This window comes from Cupressus sempervirens, chromosome 11 (genome assembly GCF_028749045.1).
Source record: "Cupressus sempervirens isolate cs-2001-9-10 chromosome 11, ASM2874904v1, whole genome shotgun sequence".
In the NCBI taxonomy this organism is placed as follows: domain Eukaryota; kingdom Viridiplantae; phylum Streptophyta; class Pinopsida; order Cupressales; family Cupressaceae; genus Cupressus; species Cupressus sempervirens.
The window spans coordinates 376,765,440-376,791,561 of NC_143128.1; the positions used below are offsets into that span (position 1 = coordinate 376,765,440).

Genomic DNA, 26,122 nt, shown 5'->3' on the forward strand with positions numbered 1-26,122 from the left:
TATTGGATTTTTTAGCAAGATCAAAGGAAAGGGATACATGGATGAGCCTCAGCTTGAGGATCATTAGATCAATTGTGTGGATGATTAAGAAGTTCGTATTCAACTACTACCACATGAATTTTGGTGCTAGCAAAATGTGCTTTGTAGATTGACATTCTTGCATGTGCCTAGGATAGGGATTCAAATAATGTATTTGATCCCTTGTATAACAAAGATGAGGTTTTCAAACGAGCAGTGGAGAATGTGGCGCTTGCTTCTTTAGAAAACGATGATATATATCACAAAGCAAGTCATTTCTCAAATCTTACCCTCAACTAGAACTCCAAGCCTTTCAAGATGGATCTAGTATTGGAGGGTAAGTGCAGAAAGATAAATATCCCTACATGGAATCCCACTGCTCTGTTGAGACCAAAGACACTATATGAGCACCCAAGGTCAATATGTTATAAGGTTAGCACCAAGGACAAAAAGGAAAGGGAAAGAAACATCAGCCTCCCTCCGAAGAGGAGGTGCAGAAAGAAGAGAAGGAAGCTCCTGTAGCTCCAAAGAAGTTCACGACAGTAAGTGCAAAAGGACTCTTTACTTTTGTATATACATCTACCTCGGGTACAAGTACTAAAGAATAGGGGCCCGAGAAGATGAAGAAAGGCAAGTTGTACAAATAGAAGAGATCTAATACAATGTATTCCCCATATATAGGTAACTTCCTAGAAGAGGAAGAGGAAGAAGATGAACAGAAGACCCCTTTGGTTAATAGGACATGACAAGTTTTTTCTCTAAAGACCGCTAGAAGGAAGAAGCAATAGGCTTTGACTCCCCCTCAAAGACCAGGAGATACCATCTAGGTGGATGAGTCAACAAAGGGAGAAAAGAAGGTTGGAGAGGAATTGGGTTCCAATGTATTTGATATTGTTGTAAATTTTTATTTCCTTCCTCCACCTCCCATTGTATTCCACAACCCTAACTTTGTTTGAACCACCAAGGCAACCACACAAAGTACTCAACAACCGATAGAGAAACAAAGGATGGATAAGCCTGCAAAAGCAATGATAACACCACAATAAAACCAAGAGAAAATGTTTGTTAACCCCTCTCAGGACGCAAGTACTAAAGTTTTCTAAGAGCTTGAGAAGGGGGTTACCAAGGAGAGACAACAAGATCAAAGGGAAGCCCTTGAGGAAGGGGAGATATGGAAAGAACAAGTAATGAAGGAGCCTAAGGGCGATGACTCCCAGTAGGTAATTGAGGATCGGCCTCACAAAGTTATTCCTCTTCCTACTGTGGTGTCTTTGGTACAGTTGTTGATGGCCACTCCTATGGTTAGAGTTATAGCAAAAAAAACACCAAAAAGGGTGAGACCCTAAGAAGAAGAAGAAAGATGCATCAGCTCATACACAGAAGTCATCAAAGCAATAGGCTCCAAAAAGTCATATGGACAAAGCTCTACTATCTCTGCCAAGGCAAGAGTAGAATGTCCCTAAGAGAAAGGAAGAGAAACAGGTAGGGACCGCAAAGAGATGCTCCCTCTACCAATAAGGACATGCTAATCTCCTACGAACTTTTGACCAACAAAGCTTGTCTGCTTATCTAAGGCAATCAAACCAAGGAAGAGGACATATAAAACCGACAAGGATTTGGACATGTTCACAGTAGGACACTCCTTCAAATAGGCAGAGTCCAATAAAGAAGCAAATAGAATATCTTATGCCACACATGATGTTGGTAAATGGAAGGCTTAGGTTGCAATTCCTCCAGCACAAGAAGACATTGAAGAACTTACACCACAATTATATGATTGAAGAAATGGACTTGGGATAACCAACCCAAGAAGGTGGGAAGGCATTAGTGGCCATGGGCTTAAAGCATCTACTCATATGTATAGACCAAGATAAAACCCAAATACATGAATTGAGGAAGTGGAATAAGGCTTTGAGAGATTTTTTGCAAAGATGGTGGTCCCATTGACCCTAATAACCTTAAGGCCACATTACAAGTTGTGCTTGAATAGCGAGTCAATTTGAATATTCTTTCTGATTCTATTTTAAATACACGTGGACAATGTGTTGATTCCCAAAACCGTAGATTGGAAATCCAAGAGCTTGCCAATTCTCCAACAAGATCCCGCAATCAGTTCTAGCCAACGAACGAGAATCACCTTGATTCCCTTGCACTTCAAGCTCTGTTAAACCTAAGCGGGTAGACCTTCTCCTCGAACCTAATCACCGGATTCAAGGCTTTTCTATAGTGAATTTAACCTTTAGTGAGTTCTTCGGTTGGCAAAGTCCTCAAGCTCAATCAAAATGAAACTGAATACTGAGTATTTGAAATGATTGAAGGTTTAAACAATGGATTTGAGGTTTGTAAGAAGTTATAGATTTTCTAGCTTCAAATATAAATCTAATACTTCAATTATAAAAGACTAGCGTTTTAGCTTATTTGGGCAACAGAGTCAACTAAAATGAAGATTATAACGTACAACTTTATAATGTTCTATGCACAAAAACTATAAACAATTTAGTAATCAAGACACGATGGATCAAATATATATAAGCAATTCTAAACTAGTCCAGATTGCACTTTAACTCCTAAGGTCGGTGAGACAGACTAGACACAGATTAGAAAACAATTATATATTTCACAATATCTGTGATGGTCAAGTTTAAAATGGCATAGATGACCTTGTCCACTTACCTAACATAAATTGTTTACAGAATTCTTTTTAAATAATTATAAAAGACAAATCAACTGCAGTTTAATTCTCCATGCCTTCAAATTATTCATTAAAATATAATAAATTTATTTATTTTACAAAGTCATATTTAAGCTCCTTATTCTTCCTTACAAGTGAATGAAAAAATACTTCTTGTCAAAAAAAACATTTGTTCTTTTTCTCAATATGTCTTCCTCTTTTTATGTCATATATAATATAATAAATATGACCTCCTATTTGAATGGATGCATCTCTTCGTGACCGATATTTGATAAAAAATTTGAATTAATGACTTTATTCACATGGGTTCGCAACTTTATTTGTTTGCTAAAAACCGCTCACCTTTTAATGCTTCGCAATGTCAACTGCTGGGAACATATGATAGTCTTTATAAAGTTAAAGATTTAATGGAGTGAGCGATTGAAGACAAGGGAAATTTTCCGCGCGAGTACTGGTATATATTCGTCGCACTCTACTCCTCCCGCATTTCTCCACAACGACGACTCACCTGGCTAGTTCGGTTCTCTCCGTGCTGTGCCCATCATACTGTATATATTGTCGTTATATTCGTCGCACTCTACTCCTCCCGCATTTCTCCACAACGACGATACACCTGGCTAGTTCGGTTCTCTCCATACTGTGCCCATCATACTGTATATATTGTCGTTATGTGCTAAGATATCTGACCGTAGAGCTTTCTCTATTCTATTCACCGATACTTGCCATCTTTATTTGAACGATGACCTGTATTTCTCTTTACACGTTTGATTATTGTTGCAGCTTGATACAGCTGTTGCGGCATGAGACAAATTTATCTTCAATTTTATCGGGCATCTTCTCATTCATTTCCGTCTTTGTCCCATCGATTCAATTCACTATTTATTCCATACTCGCTTTATCAAAACTTCCTCAAAACAAAGGGCCAGCCCTCCATACTCATTCAATATTGTTTGCTTGTTCGGTGGACTTTTATCATTTTAAATATCTGCCATTCATAGATTCAATAACCTTTTACGGGCCCATCTTGTTGCATGTTCGTTGATTGGAAGGAGCGTTGCCTTGTACATATCAAAGAGTGAAATTACTTCCCGCATGTGGACTATGAGAATCCTCGATTGCTGGTAGAAACCCTTAAACAACATTCTTGCGTTCAATAGAATTGCATCCGATCCCTTGTAATAATCGGTGTATAATGCTAACAATGTCACGTTGTTGTGAATTAAGCCAAACGATCTCAGATTCAAGCGAATCTCAGTTTCCCTATATAGTATGTATCCTCCCTTACATATGGCATCTGGTCTTCTCTTCTCGTTATTTATTCGTACAGAACTACTTCAAAACTCCATACATCACTCTAGGAGCTGCAAATCCCACTGTGCCTACAACCGGTGTCGTCACATGGCTATTTCCCATTGCAAGTCCTTGCCTAGCCAGTCCACAATCTGACAATTTTGGATGGAGAATATTAGATGTCGCTAGGTTTCCGAAAAATATATCTTTAGCAGCAGTAATATTGAACTTTGTTTATTGAATGGCAACCTTCAGAGCACGTATGATACCAATTTACTGGCACTTTATTGTTTCAGCTTAAATTATGCAACCAAACATTCAGAATGTGCTTGTCATCCTTCTTTGCATAGGAACATTGTTTTCATGATGTTGTCATTCTTAAATCTTCTTTGAATTAGCAGCCTCGTTGGAATCTTGCAGGGATGTATTGTTTACATCTAAAATTGAACCGTCGTTGTTGCTGTATAATTGTCACTGTTGTAGACATTGTCTCTCTCATTTAAATCAGTGCATACTTTTGGATTCCCATTAAAATATATAGGCAATAACTTTGAAAGAACCATACTTGTATGAATTCGACTTTCTGCTTAACCATCAACATGTCATTTCTATTTATACTAGTGTATATGCTGATAGTCTCTTTTATCATATGTGTTGATAGTGAAACATTCATCATAGACTCTCGACACTTCTATTGACTTCAATCAATATATATATATATATATATATCCTTAATGCCTTTGACTGTTAGACATTTAAGACAATAATCTCATCACTTATGAGCAAGTCACACTTGAACAAAATTCAGGTCTGAAGTCCTTCGTTGCCACAGCTAACTTATGAAATGTGAATGTTTGAACAACATGATGTTTCTCATCTTTGCGAACCTCACCCTTTTCTATTAACTAAAGATTTAGATTAAAAGGTTCATAAATGGAGACCCAAAAATAGGGCTCCATCACAATGGAAGGTCAATTTCACAGCCTCTAGAGAAGAGTGTGTCATAACAATTTTTTGGTTACATCATTCCATTATAGAGAATAAAAAGGTGCTGAATGCTATGGTGGAAAAAATGAACAGTTTGCGGGATCAAGCACATACTTGGGAGGCAACCAGATCCGACTAGAGGATAATAAGGAATCTAAGCTTCTAGAAGCTGTTCAACTTATATCAAAGAATTGAGCTCGATAAGTTTGATGGGTGGCTCGTGACCATACATGCTGCAACAGTTGAGCTTTTTCAGATGTTCAGTTACAGAGAAGAGGTGAGAGGGGAGGCAGTGAAATGGATATCTGGGGGAGATAACTTTTTCAACAAAGTTAGTCTCAAATATATCAAGATGATCAAAGGACTCAGTTCTACCTAGTAGAGAAAGTGATTTGGCAGTTTAAAGGGACATTTGAAGCTGTGAACAATAAGGAGGACCTCTAATAGGAATTTATTCAGAAGTCCGTGAAAGATAGATGAGCTTGAGGAATTGGCATTGCGTATAAGGAAGTTTTGGAAGAAACAACAAAGGAGGATCAAATATCTACTGATTTGAGATGTCCAAGAAGTCACTGAGATTATTGATAGGTTTCATGCCAAACACCCAGACATCCTTCCAAAGGAATGAGTCAAAAAACCCAAAATGCAAAAATGCAAATCTATGGACTTGGAAAATTTTGCAGTTCAGAATTTCGGAGTTTTCGAACATCCAAAACTCCAAAAACTCCGAAAAGTGATCAGCACTCAAGGAATTTTGGCAGCCAGAATTTTAGAGCTGGAGTAAAGCTCCAACAATTTCGGCCAGTAATGTGTTTTCGTGTTTTTTATGCCAGTTCTAGTTTTGGAGGTCTTCTATGTGGATTTTTGGATAAGATTGCATGTCTTGGGAGTATCTACTAGTTGCATATCATGAGACTTCCATGGACACGAATTCAGCAATAAAGATAAAGTGAAAATCAAAGTCAAGTTGAAGACCTGTTTTTGTTGCACTTCATTCCTTTTAGTTTTATAGAGCTCTATTAAGATGTAATGACTACGTGCACAATAAAGATGGATAAAAATCTCTGCATAATAGTTAGCAACTAGTTTAGGAGTAATTGTGAATAGAAGTTTATGTATTTGCATTGTAATTTGAATTTAATGCATGGTCAAAACCCTAGCTACAGGTTTCTTAGTTTAGGAGTTGAGGCATTATAAAAGCAAGATTGTATAATGTAATTAAGGTCAGCAATTTTCATAATAAATTTTATACAATTAGTGCTTCACTTGTGGTGTGATATTTCTACTATTTGTGTGAATTTATAAATTATGCGTTGTCGATTTATGGATTCAAAGAGTCAATTGTTTTATTATGATTAATCTCTGCTATCATTAGATTTTCTAGAGTTTGTTAATGCTGCAATTTATTTGTTGTGAAAAATCATAGGGAAGACATTTATGATAATATCTGAGATAATATTATATTAAGAGACTTGTGTCATGTTAACAGTCATGCATTTGGAAACATGAAGCCTTATATTTGGAAATTGAAGAGACCTTCGGATGTAATATGAAAAGTATCTCATTTCAATTTATATATGTGATTGCTTAGTGAAATGATACACAATATCAAGGAAAGCATTGTACTTGAATATTTATTATCAATAAAAGTGACATTTTTTAGGTGTGGATGGGTTTATCCCTCTGGATTGGATGGTTTTCCTAAGATAAATGTCTTGTGCCTTTTGTACCTATTTTTGTTCTCCCTTATTGTTGTTCTCATTATTCCTAAGCAAAACTTAAATATGGTATCAAAGCCAGGCTACATAACAGCAATAAAGGTCTCTTGTTTTTTAATTCATTCAGATTGCTTGAATATCTATGAGCAATTTTTGAAGTGATAAGGAAAAGTTGTCACTAAGCTTGGTTCAATCCCTGGTCCTCCGAGATGACAAAGACCACTAGAATTCTCTACATAAGGTCGTCCTTTCCTTTCCCAAGTAGCCTAAACGGAGGAGCTTGAGCCGGAAACTGAGTTAGCGCCTGGGAATGTTGGAGATTTCTCATATTTGGTGTTCATGTCATCAAAAGAAAGTCATTAAAGACGAGCTCAGAGTGCTTGAACTAGCCTAGGATGTGAGCATAGAGTTTTGTGAGGATTTAATCAATGGTTGTCTCATTTAATCGTGGCCTGGCATGGCTTCCCGTGAGCCTATTTGGCTTCCATTTCCTCATTTGATGGATGCTTGCCCTCAGCAGCTCCATGAATTTGTAACTCTAAGCATAACCCTCTTTAAGGTTGAAAATATTTTATCAAGTAACGGAAGCCCTATTTCTTACCCGCATAAGTCCTTGCTTGGTGTTTGCATTATTAGGGAATTTGTCAACAATATGGAGAAGTTCTCCAGAATTTTGGCAAGTCATGACTTTACTAGTTTTGCAAATAGGGTTTATGTTTGGAGAAGGGTCAATTATAAGCTTTGGCTCCAATGGGATGGCTTGAACCCTACACCTTCCACTGCCTTTAAGAGTTGCAGCTTCCTTGCCTGGATCTATTGAATGCCTCGACAGACTTGAATTTATGTGCAGATGTAAATGGGGAATATATATATATATATATATATATATATATATATATATATATATGTTTTGGTAATTAGTTCTAGGGGATGGCATTGTGATGCAAGTGGCATTCTGGCACAATGATGTGTCTACTAGAGAATTGTGGCAACAAGTGTTGCATCATAAAAGGCTACCTCAAGATCAAAGATTGGGAAGATATCCTACGCTACATCAACACCCACTACAATGCCCCCAAGTCAACCAAGGTTGTGAAGCAATGTCATGACAAGGTAGAGAACCTGAAGTGGAGGTACAAGCTCATGAAGTGCTATGTGTTATCATACTTAACTTGGAGAGTGTGTGCTGATGCATGCTCAGGATTCAGACATGCCTCCATTCGTAGCAAGAATATAGAAAATCAAAGGCAATAGTGAGAGTAGTAAGAGGAAGAATGTTGAGGTGCATATTCGTTGGTATTAGTGGTCAAAGGAAACGATCAAGGGTCGGAAGCAATTTCATGACTTGAACGAGATGTTCCTCTCTAATCATTATGATGTGTGTTGAGGAAGCAGTTTCGCAACTTTCAAGAATTACATAAAGCTGGAATCTGTGTTGAGGATTATGCTTCTACTGTAGGCTTCATTCTTGATAGGGTTGTCGTCGTTCCAGAGAGTTCTACGGTTTGGGCGTAGAGATAAAATATTGGAAAACAGAAAGCAAGAGGAAGGAGGATAAGCCACCCGAGGAAGGGGGGTGGTTGTGCAAATGACTGCACAGAAAAGTTGCAGAGGGAGATATTGAGTCAATCACTAACAAGCTTGAAGCATTGCAAGTACATCGAGGCCAAATCCAAGGAAAGGAAGTCGCTTTTGTTTTCATGATGGCATTGAGAAGATTGTAATGGACAAGATATTGTTTTCTATTGTTTTATAGAGGTCTTCATCCTCTGCAAGTTTTGTCCATAGTTCTAACGTGGACAAGAAGGATTCAAATTGGGAATAGTATCTATATAACAAGAGGTTGTTAATGGCAATGAGGAAAACTGCATGAGTTCAGAAGAAAACTAAACTACAAAGGGATGGTAATTAGCTTTTGAAATAACAGGAAATAGTGTACGCTTTTAGCATTGATCTCTATATTTGATTGCAAGACACATCAAGATGCGATGAGATGATGAGAGATTCATTAACATGAGGACATTGCTTGTAGTCACGAGACTTAATTGATGATACATTTCTTCATTAAAGGAAGAAGATCATATATTGGAAATGATCTTCAAAGGGAGAATTTTCAGCTTCGGAGGGAGGTTATGTGGCATAGGGAGATGTCTTGGCAAGCTTATGTGGCACTATAATTGCTTCTTGTTTGGTCAAATTGGAACCAGCTATCTTATTATGGTGGTCAAAGTTGTCTCTACTGAGAGGGAGTCTCTGTTGAGAGAGAATCTCAGCCAATCTTATACATGATGTTAATGAATTCTTTGCTCTGAAATAGAAGTTTGAGGTGAGATCTTTAGTCAACGAGTTATTTTCTAAGAGGGAAAAGTTTGAGGTGAAATCTCTTGACAATGAGTTCTTCCTTGTGATAGAAGTTCGAGGTGAAATACCTTTATTAATGAGTTCTTTCTGTGAGAGAAGTTTGAAGCGAAATTTCTTGTTCCACCCTCTGTGAGTAGGTATGGTGTATCCACCCTCTACGATGAGGCATGGTAGAAATGCATTCATCTACGAGACAAGTCTGAGGTGAAAGCCCTCATTCCACCCTCTATGATGAATCATGGAGGAAGCCATATGTGTGACTCCGTGACTTTAATTTTATGCTGCTATGATGAGCAGTGTTATGCTGAGATAACATCTTTTAAAGAGAATCTATGTGATGACAATTTATCATTAACATCTTTGGTTGTAGCTATGCGTGCCTGCCATACTAAAGATCTCTCTCTTGTTAAGAGAGAGTTGAATATTTTAGTTGTGATAGAGATCTTTATCTTTGATTTTTCAATATATTGAAATTGAGATTATACCTTTATATTGTGTTTACAATTGAGGAAGATATCTATGATAAGATTTGAGATAATATTATTTTAAGAGACATGTCATGCAAAGAGTCATGCATTTGGAAACACGAAGAGTCTTGTTTTTGGAAATTGAAGAGAACTTAGGGTGTAATATGAAGAGTCTCTCATTTCAGTTTATATACATGCAATTTCTTAGTGTCATGATGCACAACATCAAGTGAAAAGCATTGTACTTGAATATTTATTATCAATAAAAGTGACATTTTTTTGGTTGGTTGGACTTTTCCCTCTAGATTGAAGGGTTTTCCTAGGATATATGTCTAGTGTCTTTTGTACCTTTTTTGTTCTTCTTTATTGTTGTTTATCATTATTTCTAGGCAAAACTTTAATACTCGTTATCCTAATCTATTTGTGAATTATTTGATATTGGTCACATTTCACTGATAAATCTGCAACATCATAAAAGATAAGAAATACAAAAAAATTGTTATCATTATTATTGCTTACAGCCCTGCAAATTTTACAAACCAGCAAAGGCCTCATTGTGAGTATATACATCAGTCTTCAATTGAGTTATCCAGGTGCTGGACAAACAGCTTAAAGGAACCTTGGGGTTAATTTTATTATCCTTTCAAGAGAGAAATTTGTACCAAATTCTTGTCGTTGTCATTGGGTAAAAACGACACTCAACACTATGGCACCTCATCCTATGGACATATCATTTATCACAGCACTTCCCAATTTTGCACCTATGTTGGATGAGTTGCTTGATTCGCCATGTATACTTTTTCCACAAAGCAGGCACCTCCTCCTGAGGATCTATTTTTACTAACACTAGCTCTGCATATCTCCTCAATTGCTCCTGTGATCCTCTCAATGCACCAAAATCTGATTTTTGAGAGTCTGTTTGATACATACTCCATTACTATCCCCGGTATGATAGTTTCATCTATAGCCTTGTTGGATGCCACTTCAGCACAATTTGAACAGTTCATGGTTGAGGTTACTCACAATAGTTCTACTCCACTTGCCATCCAGACTAAGATGCCACCTATTGTGACTGCGGTTGCACAGGCTGATTTGGTATCCACATTGGTTACCACATCTACAACAAGATCTTATTTCTTGCTTCCTCCTTGACTCAACGCAATCACTCAAAAGAGGAACTCCCACCCGAAGATCATGATTTCAGGTGTGTTACTAATACCAAGGCCCCTAAGAGCAAAAAGGCAAAAATGGTTTTGAGGGTCATGGTTAGCAATGATGAAATCAAGTATGTGGAGGTAGTTGAGCCTCTTGTTGAGAAACCTATGGAAGAAATGCAATCCGCAGATTGCAATTTCACCAGAGTTGAATTTGGTAAACAAACACGTTTGGGTTGTCAACAAGATGCACATGATGCAGTTAACTTACACAAAAGAATGATAAGCTATGGGAGAAAAAGAACAAAAGAAAGGAGGAAAATGCACAGTTGCTAGACATCATAGAGAAGATGAAAGCCTCTTCTGTGTCAGTTGATAAAGAAAAGGTCGTGGATGATTGGTATTGTCACCTAGAATGACTAGGTGTGCACGTGATTCAGGATAGTTACAGGATAGGCATTGGAGAGAAATTTTAGCCAAGTTGAAAGAACTTAATTTTTTCAATTAGTAGCTCAAATTCCTTGTTGCAGATCTTGATGTTTGGAGAAGTATCAAAGAAGTTGAATTAGATGTTTTGTGCAATTGTAAGATCATTTCATTAGTGGAAATGTACTATGATTGATTGCTTCTGATGGTCAACCAGGAACAAGTTCTGCAAGGGTTAGTGGTTGAGAGTAATATAGTGGTTTCAGAACCAAGACAAGATGATCAGTGGATGTTTTCAAGAACTGACATGCAAGGTAGTTGTTGAAAATGGCGAACTTGCTGAAGAAGAGGGTGTTTTGACAATGTTCGCAAGAGTTATTCATCTACAGCTTAAAGTGTACAACTTTGACTTCAGAATGATTGATATACTAACAAACTAAAAGACTTCATTGAATAATCTGCAAAACAAACTGGCAGAGTGTACTAATATTACTTCTGGAAGTGAAAATGTAATCCAGATTGTAACAGTTATTACACAGCATACAGGTGAATCGGATGCAGCAATTGTATGTGTCTCTGCAAAAGTTTGGGAAGTTCCTAGATACTCTGTGAAAATTTCATTCAAGTGGTCCTAGAAACTTACTTTTTATGCTTTCTAGAAATAGGTGTAGTGTTTATGACAGATTGCATGTAGAAGCATAACACTCTATAATTACAAGAAAACATGTACATGTATAGTCGCTCCATGCAATCAAGTTGCAAGTGCATTAGGCATGTAACTTTGAATAAGTCATAGGTAGTTTTTATATAAATCATAGGTAGTCTCTGAACAAGTCAAAGGTAGTTTTTAAATAAGTCAAGGTGGTTGTTCTCTCCACCTTTCTCTCATTGCAAATATTCATCTTTTGATTTTAGGCAAGGAGGCTATGCTTGCAATATTGTATCATTGAAAACTGTGTTTCATGGTGCAATTTTCAAAATTGAATAAGAGAACCAAGACTTTCCAAACTTTGTGTTGCAAGTCTTAAGATTGTATAATGTTTTCTTATGTTGCATTGTTTAATCATTCTTGAGTTCATTATTATACCTTCCCTGTACGAATCATTTGAGTTTTCAGTTTGCCTTTTGAAAGGCTTTGAGCTTTAAAAGGGAAATTGTTATAGTTAATAATGGCTCTAAAATACTAAAAGCTATAGACTTTCAGCTTTAATTTGAGGTGTTATTGTGACAAAAGACACTAGACAAAAGACTTTGTGCCTTACAAGTGTTTTACTAAATGAGAAATTCAAGATAATTGCAAGAGACTTTGGGTTCCTGTTGTTATTTCACCTAGGTTTATAGTTAACTATTGCCTTAGGAGTTGCTCTTATGTTAATAACGAGTCACCAATATTCGTAGTAATAGGACCTTTTAGTTGAATTTGAAAATTGAAATTGTCTGCACAACATTCTTTGAAAAAAGGAATCTATTAAGAGAACTGCCATTTTTGTAATTTTCAATTAAGTTTCTATTGAAGCCACCTACAGAAAGAAGGGAGTCTCCCCTATTTCTGAGAGGAGAGATTTATCTCACGACGCCATTGCCTAAAGTCACAATTTTGAAAGTTGTAGTCTTAGACTTACAAAAAGTTTAGCCAACCAGTTGTATGCCAATCTGAAGAAAATCATTCAACAACAGCATCAAAATAATTGTATCATTACTCACAGGCCATATTTGTGCATATTTTCCAGGTATTTGTATTATTAGTTTATATTCATTCTTGCAAATCAAAAGGGAATGAAATTATTGTGAGTGATTAAAGTCTGAAACTTTTCCATCAGAACTGCATGATTAATGGTGAATTATCTTTATATTTAGTCTTGATTGAATCATTGTTTTCATTACTTTGAGCTCCACTAATTATTTTGTCAGACAATTGCAGAACAATATAAAACATTGTTCTGTGTGGTAAACCTGAAAGTTATTTTCATGCCTACATGTTTGATCAAATGTCGAAACCACGAATTTGTGATTTTTGTTGCAAGTTTGCATCAAATCTAGTAAGGGATATTATAACACTGTCGAAGGCATATTGAATCCTAAAATTTGGTTGTCTGAAATTATTTGAGAACTCCCAAAATCTAGAATCTTTATTATAATTCCTATAAAGCTCAAAGCTATCTCAAACATCTTGGCAATATTTATATAAAATATAGCTTAAAGTATAAGAAAGAAAAGTATACTTTAATATTATATTTTATATAAATCCTCCTACCCTCTGAGCTAAAGACAATCCCTCTAAGCTGAAGAAAATGACTAAGTGTAAACAGCAAAGTAGCAAAGAGGAAATTCTTCTAGGCATGACAGATTCTGCCTGCCCTAGAGGAAACCAAATTCCTGTGGCACCACAAAATTCCACCCCTTGCAAATGCGAATTCCAAGTCCAAGAATGGAAAGCCCAAGAAAGATCTATCTAAAATAAAGTGTTTCAAATGTGAAAAATTTGGACACTATAGATCTAATTGCCCTGAAAATTCCAAACAACAGGCAAATTGTACAAATGTCATTAGAGAAGAGGATACTTATGATCCTGAGAACCGTGTTTTGTATTCCTCTATATCAAATGAAATTTCAAATAAAGCATGGGTAATTGATAGTGGACCTTCTAGACATATAACGGGATACAAAGAAACTCTAGATTCTTTAGCAGAGAAGGTTAACAATGAAGTTACCATTGGTGATAACTCAGCACACTTCGTTGAAGGAATTGGAAATTGTACTTTGAAACTAAAATCAGGAAATATTCTTCTTCTTAAAGGTGTACTCTATGTACCAGGGATTAAAAGAAACCTAATCTCAATTATAGCACTTGAAGATGATGGACACAATGTTGCATTCGTGGATGGAAAAGTATTAACTTGGGCTAAGAACTCTTCCATCAAGAGAGCAAAGTTAATTGGTCAAAGAAAGGGATATTTGAATGAATTGACTACAGAATCTAGTCGATCCATTCAAGCCCTAGTCCACGAAGCTAAAGATTCAAATGAAATATGGCAATCAATCCATTCAAACCCTAGTCCACGAAAGTTTAGATTAGGGCATCTCAATTTTAAAACTTTATCAACTATGGAAAAGATGGTTACTAGATTACCCAAATTAAATAAAGACCACCCTAGTATTTGCAAAAGGTGTGCTCTGAGTAAAAGCACCAGGAGTTCCTTTCATAATAGTACTAGGAAAACAAATAATGTACTAGAATTAATTCATTCAGATTTATGTGGACCTATGTCTATTTTTTCTCTTAAGGATTCTGGTATTATATCTTGTTCATAGATGACTTCTCTAGGAAAACATGGATTTACTTTTTAAAATGCAAGGAATCAGAAGAAATCCTACAAAGATTTAAAAAATTCAAAGCATTAACTGAAAAAAATTTAGGACATAAAATTAAAGTCCTTAGAACTGATAACGGAGGAGAATATGCCTCAAACTTGTTTAAAAGGTTTTGTAAAGAATCAAAAATTAAGAGGGAGTACATTGTTCCTTATAACCTAGAGCAAAACGGGGTAACATAAAGAAAGAATAGGACAATTATAGAAGCTAATAGGGCTATATGATTTTTTACCAAAACCTAGAATATTATCTTTGGGCAAAAGCCTCTTGTACTATTGTATATATTCAAAACAAAAGTCTTCACTCCTATCTTAAAGATAAAACACCTGAAGAAGTATTTACTAGAGTAAAACCCAATATAAGTCATCTTAGAATTTTTGGATGTCTTGTATATATCCATGTTCCAAAAGAAAAGAGAACCAAGTTAGAACCCTCTGGGAGGAAAGGTATTTTTGTAGGGTATAGTGAAACTTCTAAAGCATATAGGATTTTCATACCTAGACAGAAAACTATTGAACTTGGCAGAGATGTAATCTTGGAAGAACATTTTGCATTCAAAAGAGTCATAAGTTCTGATAAACCTTCTCCTATATCTAGTTCTAAAAGAAATAATGAATCTAGGTCCCAGAGGGAGAACTTAGAAGAAATCAAAGATGAAATTCGAAATATGAACCTTGAAGAAAATTCAAAGAACAAACCACTTTGGGCCATTAAAATAGTTGAAGAGGCTCAAGACTTTGCTGCACCTTCCGAAACAGTCAGAGAAAGCAAAAGACCTAAAAGGTTCTCTGGTTATACAGCTAACATAAGTGATTTATCCAAAACAGAGCCAACCAATCCCTCTGACGCTATTAAACATACAGCTCGGAAAGAAGCTATGACAAAAGAATACCAATCTATCATGAAAAATAATGTTTGGGAAATTGTTCCAAGACCCAAAGGAAAATTTGTTGTTTCTTCCAAGTGGATATTTAAAATAAAGCATGTTGTTGATGGTGGTATTGAGAAGTATAAAGCCAGATTTGTAACCAGTGGATTTTCTTAGAAAGAAGGGATTGATTATGAAGAAACATTTGCTCCTGTTGCCAGATATACCTCCGTAAGAGCAATCTTAGTAATTGCCGCATCAAAGGGATGGAAGGTACATTAGATAGATGTGAAAACAACATTCGTAAATGGAAAGATTTCAAAAGAAGTATATCTGGAGCAACCTGAAGGATTTGAAACTTATGATCCTAACGCTTTTGTTTGCAGACTCAAGAAAGCTACCTATGGGCTTAAACAAGCTCCCAGGGCCTAGTACAAAAGAGTTGATAAGCATCTCTAGCTTAGGATTCTCCAAGAATGAAGCTGATCCAAATTTATATTATAAAAGAGATAAAGATGATATGGTAATTCTGATACTGTATGTTGATGATCTACTAATAATAGGTGATGATCATCTCATAAATTAGTGCGAGAAAGATCTAACTAGAGAATTTGAGATGAAAGATTTGGGACTCCTTCATTACTTCCTAGGACTGGAAGTACGGCAAAATTCTGAAAGTATCATACTAAATAAAGGAACGTATACATCAGATATTTTAAAGAAATTTAGAATGTGGAATTGCAAACTTATGTCTTCTCCAATGGAGACTAATCTACATAAACTTAAGGAAGTAGCTGCAGAATCACCATCCATAGATTCTACTCTCTATAGACAGATGATTAGGTCTCTTATGTACTTAGTAAATACAAGACCAGATATTTGCTATGTAATTAATGCCTTAAGTCAGTTTATGTGTGAACCGAAGGAGATTCACCTAGTCTCAGTTAAACACATTATGAAATACTTACAATGCATTCTTGGACTCAAATATGAGAAAGTTGCTTTAGACTTACATGGATTCACTAATTCAGATTGGGGTGGAAGTGTTAAAGACAGGAAAAGTACTTCAAAATGTTGTTTCAGTTTGGGATCAGCAATGATATCTTGGATATGTAAAAAGCAATCTTCAGTAGCACAGAGTTCCACAGAAGCCGAATACATTACAAAAGCAATGGCCTCCCGAGAAGCAATATAGCTAAGGAACTTACTTGTGGGATTATTTGGGCAAGCTATGAATCCCACGATTATTCATTGTGATAATCAGAGTTCCATCAAGCTCTCAATGAATCCAATTTTCCATGACAAGTCCAAGCATATTGAAATTCCTTACCATTATGTAAGAGATATGGTAGATAGGAATTCTGTAAAATTGGAATACATTTGCATTGCAGATCAAACAGCAGACATACTCACCAAAACTCTATCTAGAGTGAAGATGGAATACTTCAGGAGGAGACTTGGTATGGTTGAGTATTAATCCATTTGTACTCTCTTGATTATTAATAAAATAATTTTATTTTGTCAGGCTATTGACTGTTATGGGCTCCACCATGTGTATTCATTTTTATTCATTATTTTAAGAGGTGACGATCTCTGAAAATAATGAACACTTGTATAAAACATTATGAGAGGTGATGATCTCTTAGATAATGTGCTAAACAGTATAGTTCTACTGTAAAATCTAGATGAGTTCAAGATCATATTGAGATATTGACATTGCTATGTTCATGGGTCACAAATTGGATAAAGGATGAATCTTAGTATTCTCCAAGTTTATCCTGTATTCTGGTATATCTTAAAACTCGAGATCATGTTGTGATATGGAAATACCAGTTTCTATGAAATCATAACTTGGATAAATGAAGAGATTATTCTTCAGATTTATCTTCTATAATATCACTAGTGGCAGCGATTTGTCATATCACAGGTTTATTAATATGACTTTGTATCGTGTGATTCTAAGAAGAGATAAATAGATATAGAGTATTAATTCTTGTTTATTCATCTGTACTGGTGTTGCTAGATATAATATCTCTCTATAGGATTATCAGGTTAAGAGGGAGTGTTAAGAATATTAACCAAGATAAACGTACAAGTCTGATAGTACAGACCATACTTCCTCTTAATAGTAATATATTTCTAATGTTGGCATTTAATGATATATATATCTCTCCTATAGGTGCTAAGTTAGGAAGAAGGGACATAACATTTAGAAAGGATATATAAGTAGGTTGTAAATGCAGATTATAGGACACACAGTTATAGCAGTCTGCTCCTATAAGCATTTTATATCCTGCAATTTATATCTAAGATTCTCTATCACAATTAAAGGTTAAATATTTAGTATTGTATCTACATTATAATAACCACTAATTTCATCAATATTCATACTACTTAGAAGATCATTCTCAGCATATAAGATTGGATTGAAAGTCTGATTAAGAGATAAGGATTTAGCAAAAACTTTACAACAAGAAGTTAGCTACTAGTAGTAGAGTAGGAGAGTAGACTTGATGAAATTGTTGCCATAATGGTATAAAAGTAATTGATGATTCGGTGTTGGTCTTCATGGTGGATTACTTATTGTTGCTTTTAAGTATTGCAGGGTTTCTTCAATTTCTCACTTAGATTAGATTCCATTCCATGCTAGGTAGAAGTAGATGAGTGGAAGATATTGTTGAATAGTATATAATGGTGAAGTTAGTGTCCATACCTTTTGGTACTTGTTGATTGCAAGTAATAGTACAAGGTTAGATCTAAGCCTATATTGCAAGTGTTAAACTTCTACTGGAGATGCTCATTCAAATTATGCCTTCATAGGGTATTTGGATAAGCATTGACAATGTGAAAATCATTCTTGCATCCTTAGAAGCTAGTACCCTCTTATGCCTAGTTGACAGGGTGAAGCAAAGATTGGTTAAAAGCTCACTCCATCATCCACATTCTCTTACATTCTTAGAGTTAGATAGCTTTTATCTCCTTGCAGTTTATTTGAGAAGAAATCAAAGTCAAGTTGATATCTATTTAATGAATAGCGTAAGTGCATTTGTGATAACCAGCTATTACGTCATAAAATTAAGTGAAAGTCCACAATTAAGAAGGAATCTTGAGGTTGTTTCATTTTATTAAACAATTCATCTACAATGTTTAGCATATGAGCATCCTTATTCAAGAGACAGTTGCACATTCTGTGTTTCATCATGGAATACTAAGTCTTCAATTTTGTATGTGTAGTGGAGCAAAACACACATCACAAGTTCCTAATATGTTTATAGATATGACTTTACATAAAGCTCACTGGTAAATTGTATTAGATAGACACAGAAAAAGATGATTTTTCCTTAACATGTTCTCATATCATTCATGGATAGCAACTGGTTGAATTCCACATCTGTAACAGATTGAAATAGAATAAATCCACTAGTGCTCATATTCTGTATCTTCCAGGTATTGTTATTTGATAAATTGATTGCACTTCATATTGACGTTTATTGACCTTATCTATACAATCTGTGTAGTTGATTGGAAAAGAAAATGTTCATATTTCCTTTGAGAACTACTCACTGAACATACATTTTTTGACCATAATTTATATTTTGCAGGTGATTTACCTGTATGTAGTAGTTTGTTCCCCCAACAATGATAGGCAAACACTTGCGAGAAATTATCGAATCAATAATCTGGTAAGAAAAAGCAAGATTTATGAGTCCCACATTTAAATCAACGATGCATGAAAGGGAAAAAGTTTTTCTTTCAAAGATCAGACATTGTAAAGCTATTGAATGATACAGAATAAAATGTATAGTGTATGTTAACTTATAGATCCAATCTGATTCAGAAAATAGTAACTGGAATAACATTCTTATTTTGTATATTTTTTTCTCTGCGTTCAATGAACAAAGAGAAAAATCAAACCAAAGGAAAACACATTGGTTAGCTATTTATTGTCCATGATAGAAAAACAAAGCCTGTACATGAACAAAACATAAACTTACTTTCAGATCATAATAAGAGACTTACAGGGATAGCCATGTCACGGAAGTCCTTAGATGTGAACTCCTTCTTTGGATCTATTGTGCCTAGAAGATGATGAGGTACTCCTAGAAATCACAATTGTCATATTAGTTGGATTTCCAAGAATCAAAAGAATATTGGAAACAAAACAAAAACATGTCTTTAAAAGAACCACTAGATCCAAATTGACCATAATAAAACTTTTAGTTCAAAAGTAAACTGCCCTCTAGATTACTAAATAATAAAAATCATTACAAATAAATATGAAGTAGTACATGTACAATTACATCGTTGTCATCCAAGTTGGGAACATTACAATTTCCCTGGATTCTCACCATTTCAAAGTGCCAATAATTGGAGAGATTCACAACTCCTCAAGCCAAATACTGTTGCAAACACTTGCACAATTCTCTTCATGGAATCAACAAAAAGCAACATCATGGAATGGTTTGACTTTTAGTGTTTTGGCTTTATATAATTATCCAAAACAAGTCTATCTTCAGCTTCATTCCTCTCATAACTTGAAAATGTATTTGCTTTTGATGGAGATTGTATTCATAATTAAATTATAACTTGCTTTGTATTTCTCAAATGAAAAAGACTTTGCTTCCTTTTATTTAATTCATTAAATGTTTGCTTTTCATGTGCTCACGTTGACTTAGGGAACAAATAATAAATAGGCCTCCTTTTGACATTTGACATTTAAATGCACATGACTAAATCATTTGGCCCCATCTTGACAATGAATTGGTCCATTCATCAAAGTGCAATTATAACCTTATTTCATAATGTGTCATAAATGAATAATTATTAATAAAATATTACTTTATTAATAATTAAAACAACATAACTCTATGAATACTCATTATTCTCCACTTCCGTTTGAACAAGGGAGTCAACCAATGCATCCACTACACATCTAATTGCTTTACTAAGAATAGTAAAGGTCCATCTCTAACAATCTCATACTATAATTTGTAAATCTTTGAGCCTAGTCAACTCTAAGGTGCTACAGGTCATCACTGCAACTAAGGCGGATCCAGGTGCACGGCCAATTATAGCAACATGGGCATAACTGACCCTCTTCTAGAGTGGGAATTTGCCTCTGGTTCTACCAACTGAACCAATTGACTTAGCCTACAATGGCCACAAATAGGCTAATCCAAACCACTAACCATGGAGAGATAAAAAGGGGCATTACAACATATCAACTAATTATCATAGTCTTCTATTGTCTTGCCTATACAAGCAAGCACATCCACATTGTATTGTATCTATTGAATCTAGTTGGTTCATTATTGCATCATCAATGAGAATACAGTATGTTCTCGTCTATATCATCTCTGTTGTCTTTGTGTTATGCATTGGCCTCTAGATCTTATGTTGTTGTTGGCAAGCTTTTATCAGAGTTATTATTACATGGTATCAAAGTCATTGGAGCATTATTGTGTACTATATTGAGAGAGATCTTGCATTTGAAGTGGCCATATTCTCATATCTAGGGAACAACATTTATTGGGAGCGCCTTGGACCAAATCGACCTCACCATTGCATCTAGGAGATTGTTTTAGTAAAACTGACTATAAATTTGTCTACATTTAGTGAAAGTTGAATTCAAGGAAAATTTGATTAAGCAGACTGAGTTGCATGGCCAAGACAATCAAAAGCAGTATGATTCTATTTCAAATTTATTCTTTGGGATTATATTAACTATTTTTTCGCACTACTTCAGGCAATTTTTTCCCATAGTGCTTTGAGGAAAAAATTGTGTTTTAGGCTCTTTGAATGCCTGTATACTTTTCCTAGTTTCTTTATTTTATGCGGGCCGACTTACCTATGTACACCCTACTAAAAATTGTACTTGACATCACCTATCATCCACCAACATTGACTCGAACTCATAGCAACCTTAGCAGATCCATCCCTCCTAGTAAAGACCACAAGTTTCGACGACATCTAAGATTTTCCCACCACCTTAGCATCAATTCCTATCACGGTAGGCTCCTACTAAATACCATCAATGGCATCTACATATGCCCCCTATCGATCTCCCCCATGGTCAATGATACACAGCTAACTTCCAAGCAACTTACTTATCCCTTGTATGATCACCAATAAAAAAGAGTAAAAGAAATATGGCACATAGAATGTGGGACCAAAGTCATTGTCACACCAAAGCACATGCAAGAAGTAGGTACACAACATACTAGCCATGTTGAGATCCCAATTGACAGTCAAAGTAACATGTGGATCATAAGACACGTGCAAGAAAAATCAATGATATGAAGCGATCACAGGCTTTTCCACATAGCACACAAAAGGACCGATAGGATTTTGACATGTGTCACACGCGCAAGGAAGCTTTTCCCAATGATGGGTGTTTAGGCATCAACTTTAAGCCTGCAATTTTGTTGTGACAGGTACAAAATTGTCAAGAATTAATAACATCAACACTGTGTCAACAATTTTTGAAAAATTTCAACGCCTCACCATTGACAAATTGATTTGCAAGCGGAGTTTGAGACCCCATAACTTTGGGGTTCTAACTCATTTCTTTTATGCAAGATTCCTAACTTGAAGTAGAATTTCATGCACTTCACTCCTATGCAGGTATTTTTTAATTTTGGTGGACAGATTTTTCAAAATTTGCAATTTTTAATAAGTGCACCTGTCTAATCCTTGATTTTGCAACTTGCGGCGCTTTGTTTGGGCTCACACAGACACATATTCAAGTGTTGTTCTTTCGAAAGTGCATAATTTTTTGTCTTCTCATTTTTGCTATTATATACTCATTGTGAGTGAACATATCACATTCAACATTGGTCCATTTTGGGCCTATATTGGCACTTGTGGTAGTAAGGATATTTGATGGATATTGTTCATTGTTTATTTTAGTTCGCTATAGCCTTATTTTTGCAGTTGTAATCACTGCAATCAGAAGTCCACTTTGCCTTGTTTCACAGGTGGCAATTATACATGCACTAAGTATAAAGTGTCAAAATAATTATTTTTGTGGGGGTTATTTGATTTGTGTGAATTTCGAGGGTATCTTTGGTGATTTTGCCTCTCTTTGTGTTCTTTTATTTGCATTATGCATTCTAAGTTTCCTCTTTTAGCTCCATATAATTATGTATCATGGAAAATACATGCTTGGAGTGAATTAATGGAGAAAGGATTAACTCGTTACATTGATGTGCTATTGTAGCACCATCTAATTGTCAAGCTGATCCAAATGCTCAAGTTAAATGGTGATACAAGGTTATTAAAATGCCAGCTGAGACCCTTGTTCGGCATGGATGATAAGTCAATTTAAACTGTTAAGACATAAGAAGCATCCCAAAAAAGATCTTTATAATATGTTAAATTGCAAAAGCATCGGAGGCTTCCCACAAGAAGGGATCCTTATCATATTCTTTCCAAAGAAAATCCATTAGAATATTTGTAACATAATTTTTTTTAAACAAAGTCTTCAATGTCAACAAGAATAGACAAGCTTACGCCACCCAAACTAAATCCAGAATCTGTTTCAGGCTGATATTGTAAGGGCTCATATTTGATTTTTTCCGTAGATTTACTTAAATATTTATTTATTCTGATTCATTTGTTTTAGCTGTAAGTAGGTGATATTTTTCACAACATGACAAATTGTATATTGCTATCAGGATTCAACTCTGTAATTTATTGATTCAAACTCATTGACCCATGTTCCACAACTAGTGGTTCACAAGAACCCATCTCTCATGAGATGGAATGGAACACTTAGCACTCATTGCATCTAGGTGATGCTCACAGAGGTTCATAAGGTACGACACTAGCTGAAGGTTTTACAAATGTTGTGGGCTTAACCATGGAGGAAACTCTGTATTTAAGATTGCTCAAGCTGGAGTAGTGCCAGGATGGGTGACCTCCTGGAGAGTCTCGGTGCTTAAACCCTGTGAGTATGAGCATTACCTACATGCAATGAATGTTAAATGTTCCATTCATTCTCATGAGAGATGAGTTCTTGTGAACCACTACTCATGAAACGTGGGTCAATAAGTTTGACTCAAAAAACTACACAATTGAATCCTAATAGTGATATCACAATTTGTTTAGCTTGTCTGAAGTGTTTTCTACTTTACTATTTTAAAATTCATATGTTAATTTTAATTATTTTTTTCCAATACTGGTTACCCTACATTTTCAATATCTGGGAAAAAAAATTACGATCTCCAAAACACATCCCCCTGTCCCTAAAACCTGGAGAAAGGCTGCTTGGTAAAAGAAAAATTGCAATCTCCAAAACACATCCTCCTGTCCATTCTATAATTGATCTGCCTTGTAACTCCTTTTCCACGGCTTCAAGCCGCAAAATATTCACTCTTCATATCTTGCACATAGTACTTAAGATAACACAAGAAAACATTAGAGGAACATGTTAAAAAACTGAATTGTAACTAACTCTACTCTGTGTCAGACTAGTGACCATGGTCAATCTCTCATTACTATTAGGTAATTGACAAAGGTATTGGTTCTGCTACGACGTGACCTAGATGACAAAGGATGAATTGATTTAGAAAAAGTTACAGATTTTTATTTTGAAGCTATATGCAGTTGTAAACATTCCAAGTGGAATCTTATACAACATGCACGGCACCATTATATGGTAATGAAAAAGCAACTCATCACATCTTCTATGACAATGGTAGGATTTCAAGGGAGAAGAATGAAGTAATCAATTGATGAATCCGATTTAAATGCGCACCTTTCCTTTCCTGTAATGGTACTTTGTTGGTCAACACATCCAGACCTTCATAAACCTGCGAGGATTGCATTTGAGTATGATCGACAAGAAGAGGGTGGGACGAGAAGAGAATTGAAATGAATAGAATAGAAAATACTTACTTGCATCGAGTCGGCATTCACGATCTCGGCCGGAAACTGCTGAGCTAAATCAATGGCAAGACGAGACTTACCAACTCCCAAGGCTCCCACAATAACCACAACCTTCGGCTTGCCTTCCCCCATTATACTTGTTGTGCTTCAAATGCTCCCTCCTCTGCTTTTCTCAATTCTTATATTCATGCTGCTCGGCCATTCCCATCACATATGACCAACTTTTGCTTTAAATCAATCTTCCCTGCCACCCAAAATTTTTAATTTGCAAATTTTTAATTAGTGTACCTGTCTAATCCTTGATTTTGCAACTTTCAGCGCTTTGTTTGAGCTCACACAAACACATATTCAAGTGTTGTTCTTTTGAAAGTGCATAATTTTTTGTCTTCTCATTTTTGCTATTAGATAGTCATTGTGAGTGAACATATCACATTCAGCATTGGTCCATTTTGGGTGTATATTGGCATTTGTAGTAGTAAGGATCTTTGATGGATACTGTTCATTGTTTATTTTAGTTCACTATAGCCTTATTTTTGCAGTTGTAATCACTGCAATCAGAAGTCCACTTTGCCTTGTTTCATAGGTGGCAATTGTACATGCACTAAGTATAAAGTGTTAGAATAATTATTTTGGGGGGGGTTATTTGATTGTGTAAATTTCGGGGGTATCTTTGGTGATTTTGCCTCTCTTTGTGTTCTTTTATTTGCATTATGCATTCTAAGTTTCATCTTTTAACTCCATATAATTATGCATCATGGAAAATACATGCTTGGAGTGAATTAATGGAGAAAGGATTAACTCATTACATTGATGTGCTATTGTAGCACCATCTAATTGTCAAGCTGATCCAAATGCTCAAGTTAAATGGATCATAAAAATACTATGGCTCTTGGAGCATTGAGAAAGTATATTTCAATTTGATCTCATTTTTCACATTGATAAGTGTAAAATAGTCAAAGAGGCTTGAGGAAAAATTGCTAATTTGTTTGGCAGAACTGATGAGGTTAGAGGCTATAGATTAGACAATGATCAAACAAACTTAGATCCTAAGAACTTTGATATTATCCAAGGCTATGTAACTTGAGCAAATGGGCTTAGAGCACAACTAAAGGACTGTGGCATTGATAAAAAGGATGCACGATTGGTTTTCAATTTGTTGGACAAGCTTTAACCTGAATATGCAGCCTTTGTCTCTAGTTTCCAAACCCAACAGTTGACTAGTAGTTCATACACTACACCATCTTTTGATGAACTCACATATACGTTGATGCTTGAACAAGAGAAGGGGTTCTCAAGTCTTTTAAGTCGCATGTTTGGTGGCTCGCGAAGGGAAAGGCAAGAACCAGCAGTCATCCAAGCCAAATCCACAAAAGGATAGTGCGCATTCTTCTTCATCCCCTCCGGAGAATAATCCAAGAAAGAGTTGCCTTCTTGTGCATATTGCAAGAAATCAGGGCATGATGAGCACAAATGGGATGTCAACAAATTGATGAGTTGAAGCATCTCATTAAAAAGAATTAGATCAATTTGCCCTCAACACAATCAGGAAGCTCATCAGCTTCTTCTTCACAACAAAGAGGACTCGATAAGGTAAAGGGTCGCACTTTTGGAATAGGAAAAGGAAAAGCTCTTTATGCTGCTATAGGTGATGATTCAGGGAGATGGCTTCTAGATTCAGGGACTTCTCATCATATGGATCTTCACAGTCATGTTCTCTTTATTTGAGCCTTCTTACACGCCACCAATTTTGATGGCCAGATATACATATATGAACATGATTGGGAAAGGAACCATTGATTTTGGGGAGGGTGCCTTCAATGATGTGTTGTGTGTACCTCATTGATTTGTACTCAATTGCTGGCATGAGTCACTATTTTTTT

At 35.6% G+C, this 26,122-nt stretch overlaps 1 protein-coding gene across 3 annotated transcripts in view; it reads right to left on the reverse strand.

The window, feature by feature from the left end:
* The window catches only part of IPT2 (tRNAisopentenyltransferase 2), a 101,142-nt gene that overhangs the window by 69,664 nt on the left and 5,356 nt on the right, over positions 1-26,122 (reverse strand). For 2 of the 3 annotated variants that reach the window (XM_089808750.1, XM_089808748.1), the window contains exons 3-4: positions 19,374-19,453; positions 18,965-19,033 (exon numbers count right to left, since the gene is read on the reverse strand). In XM_089808750.1, coding sequence (XP_089664876.1) covers positions 18,965-19,033; positions 19,374-19,453 — 149 coding nt within the window. Of the gene's footprint in view, positions 1-18,964; positions 19,034-19,373; positions 19,454-24,111; positions 24,167-24,251; positions 24,405-26,122 lie in introns of those variants that run through there. The other variant, XM_089808749.1, reaches the window with a different exon arrangement.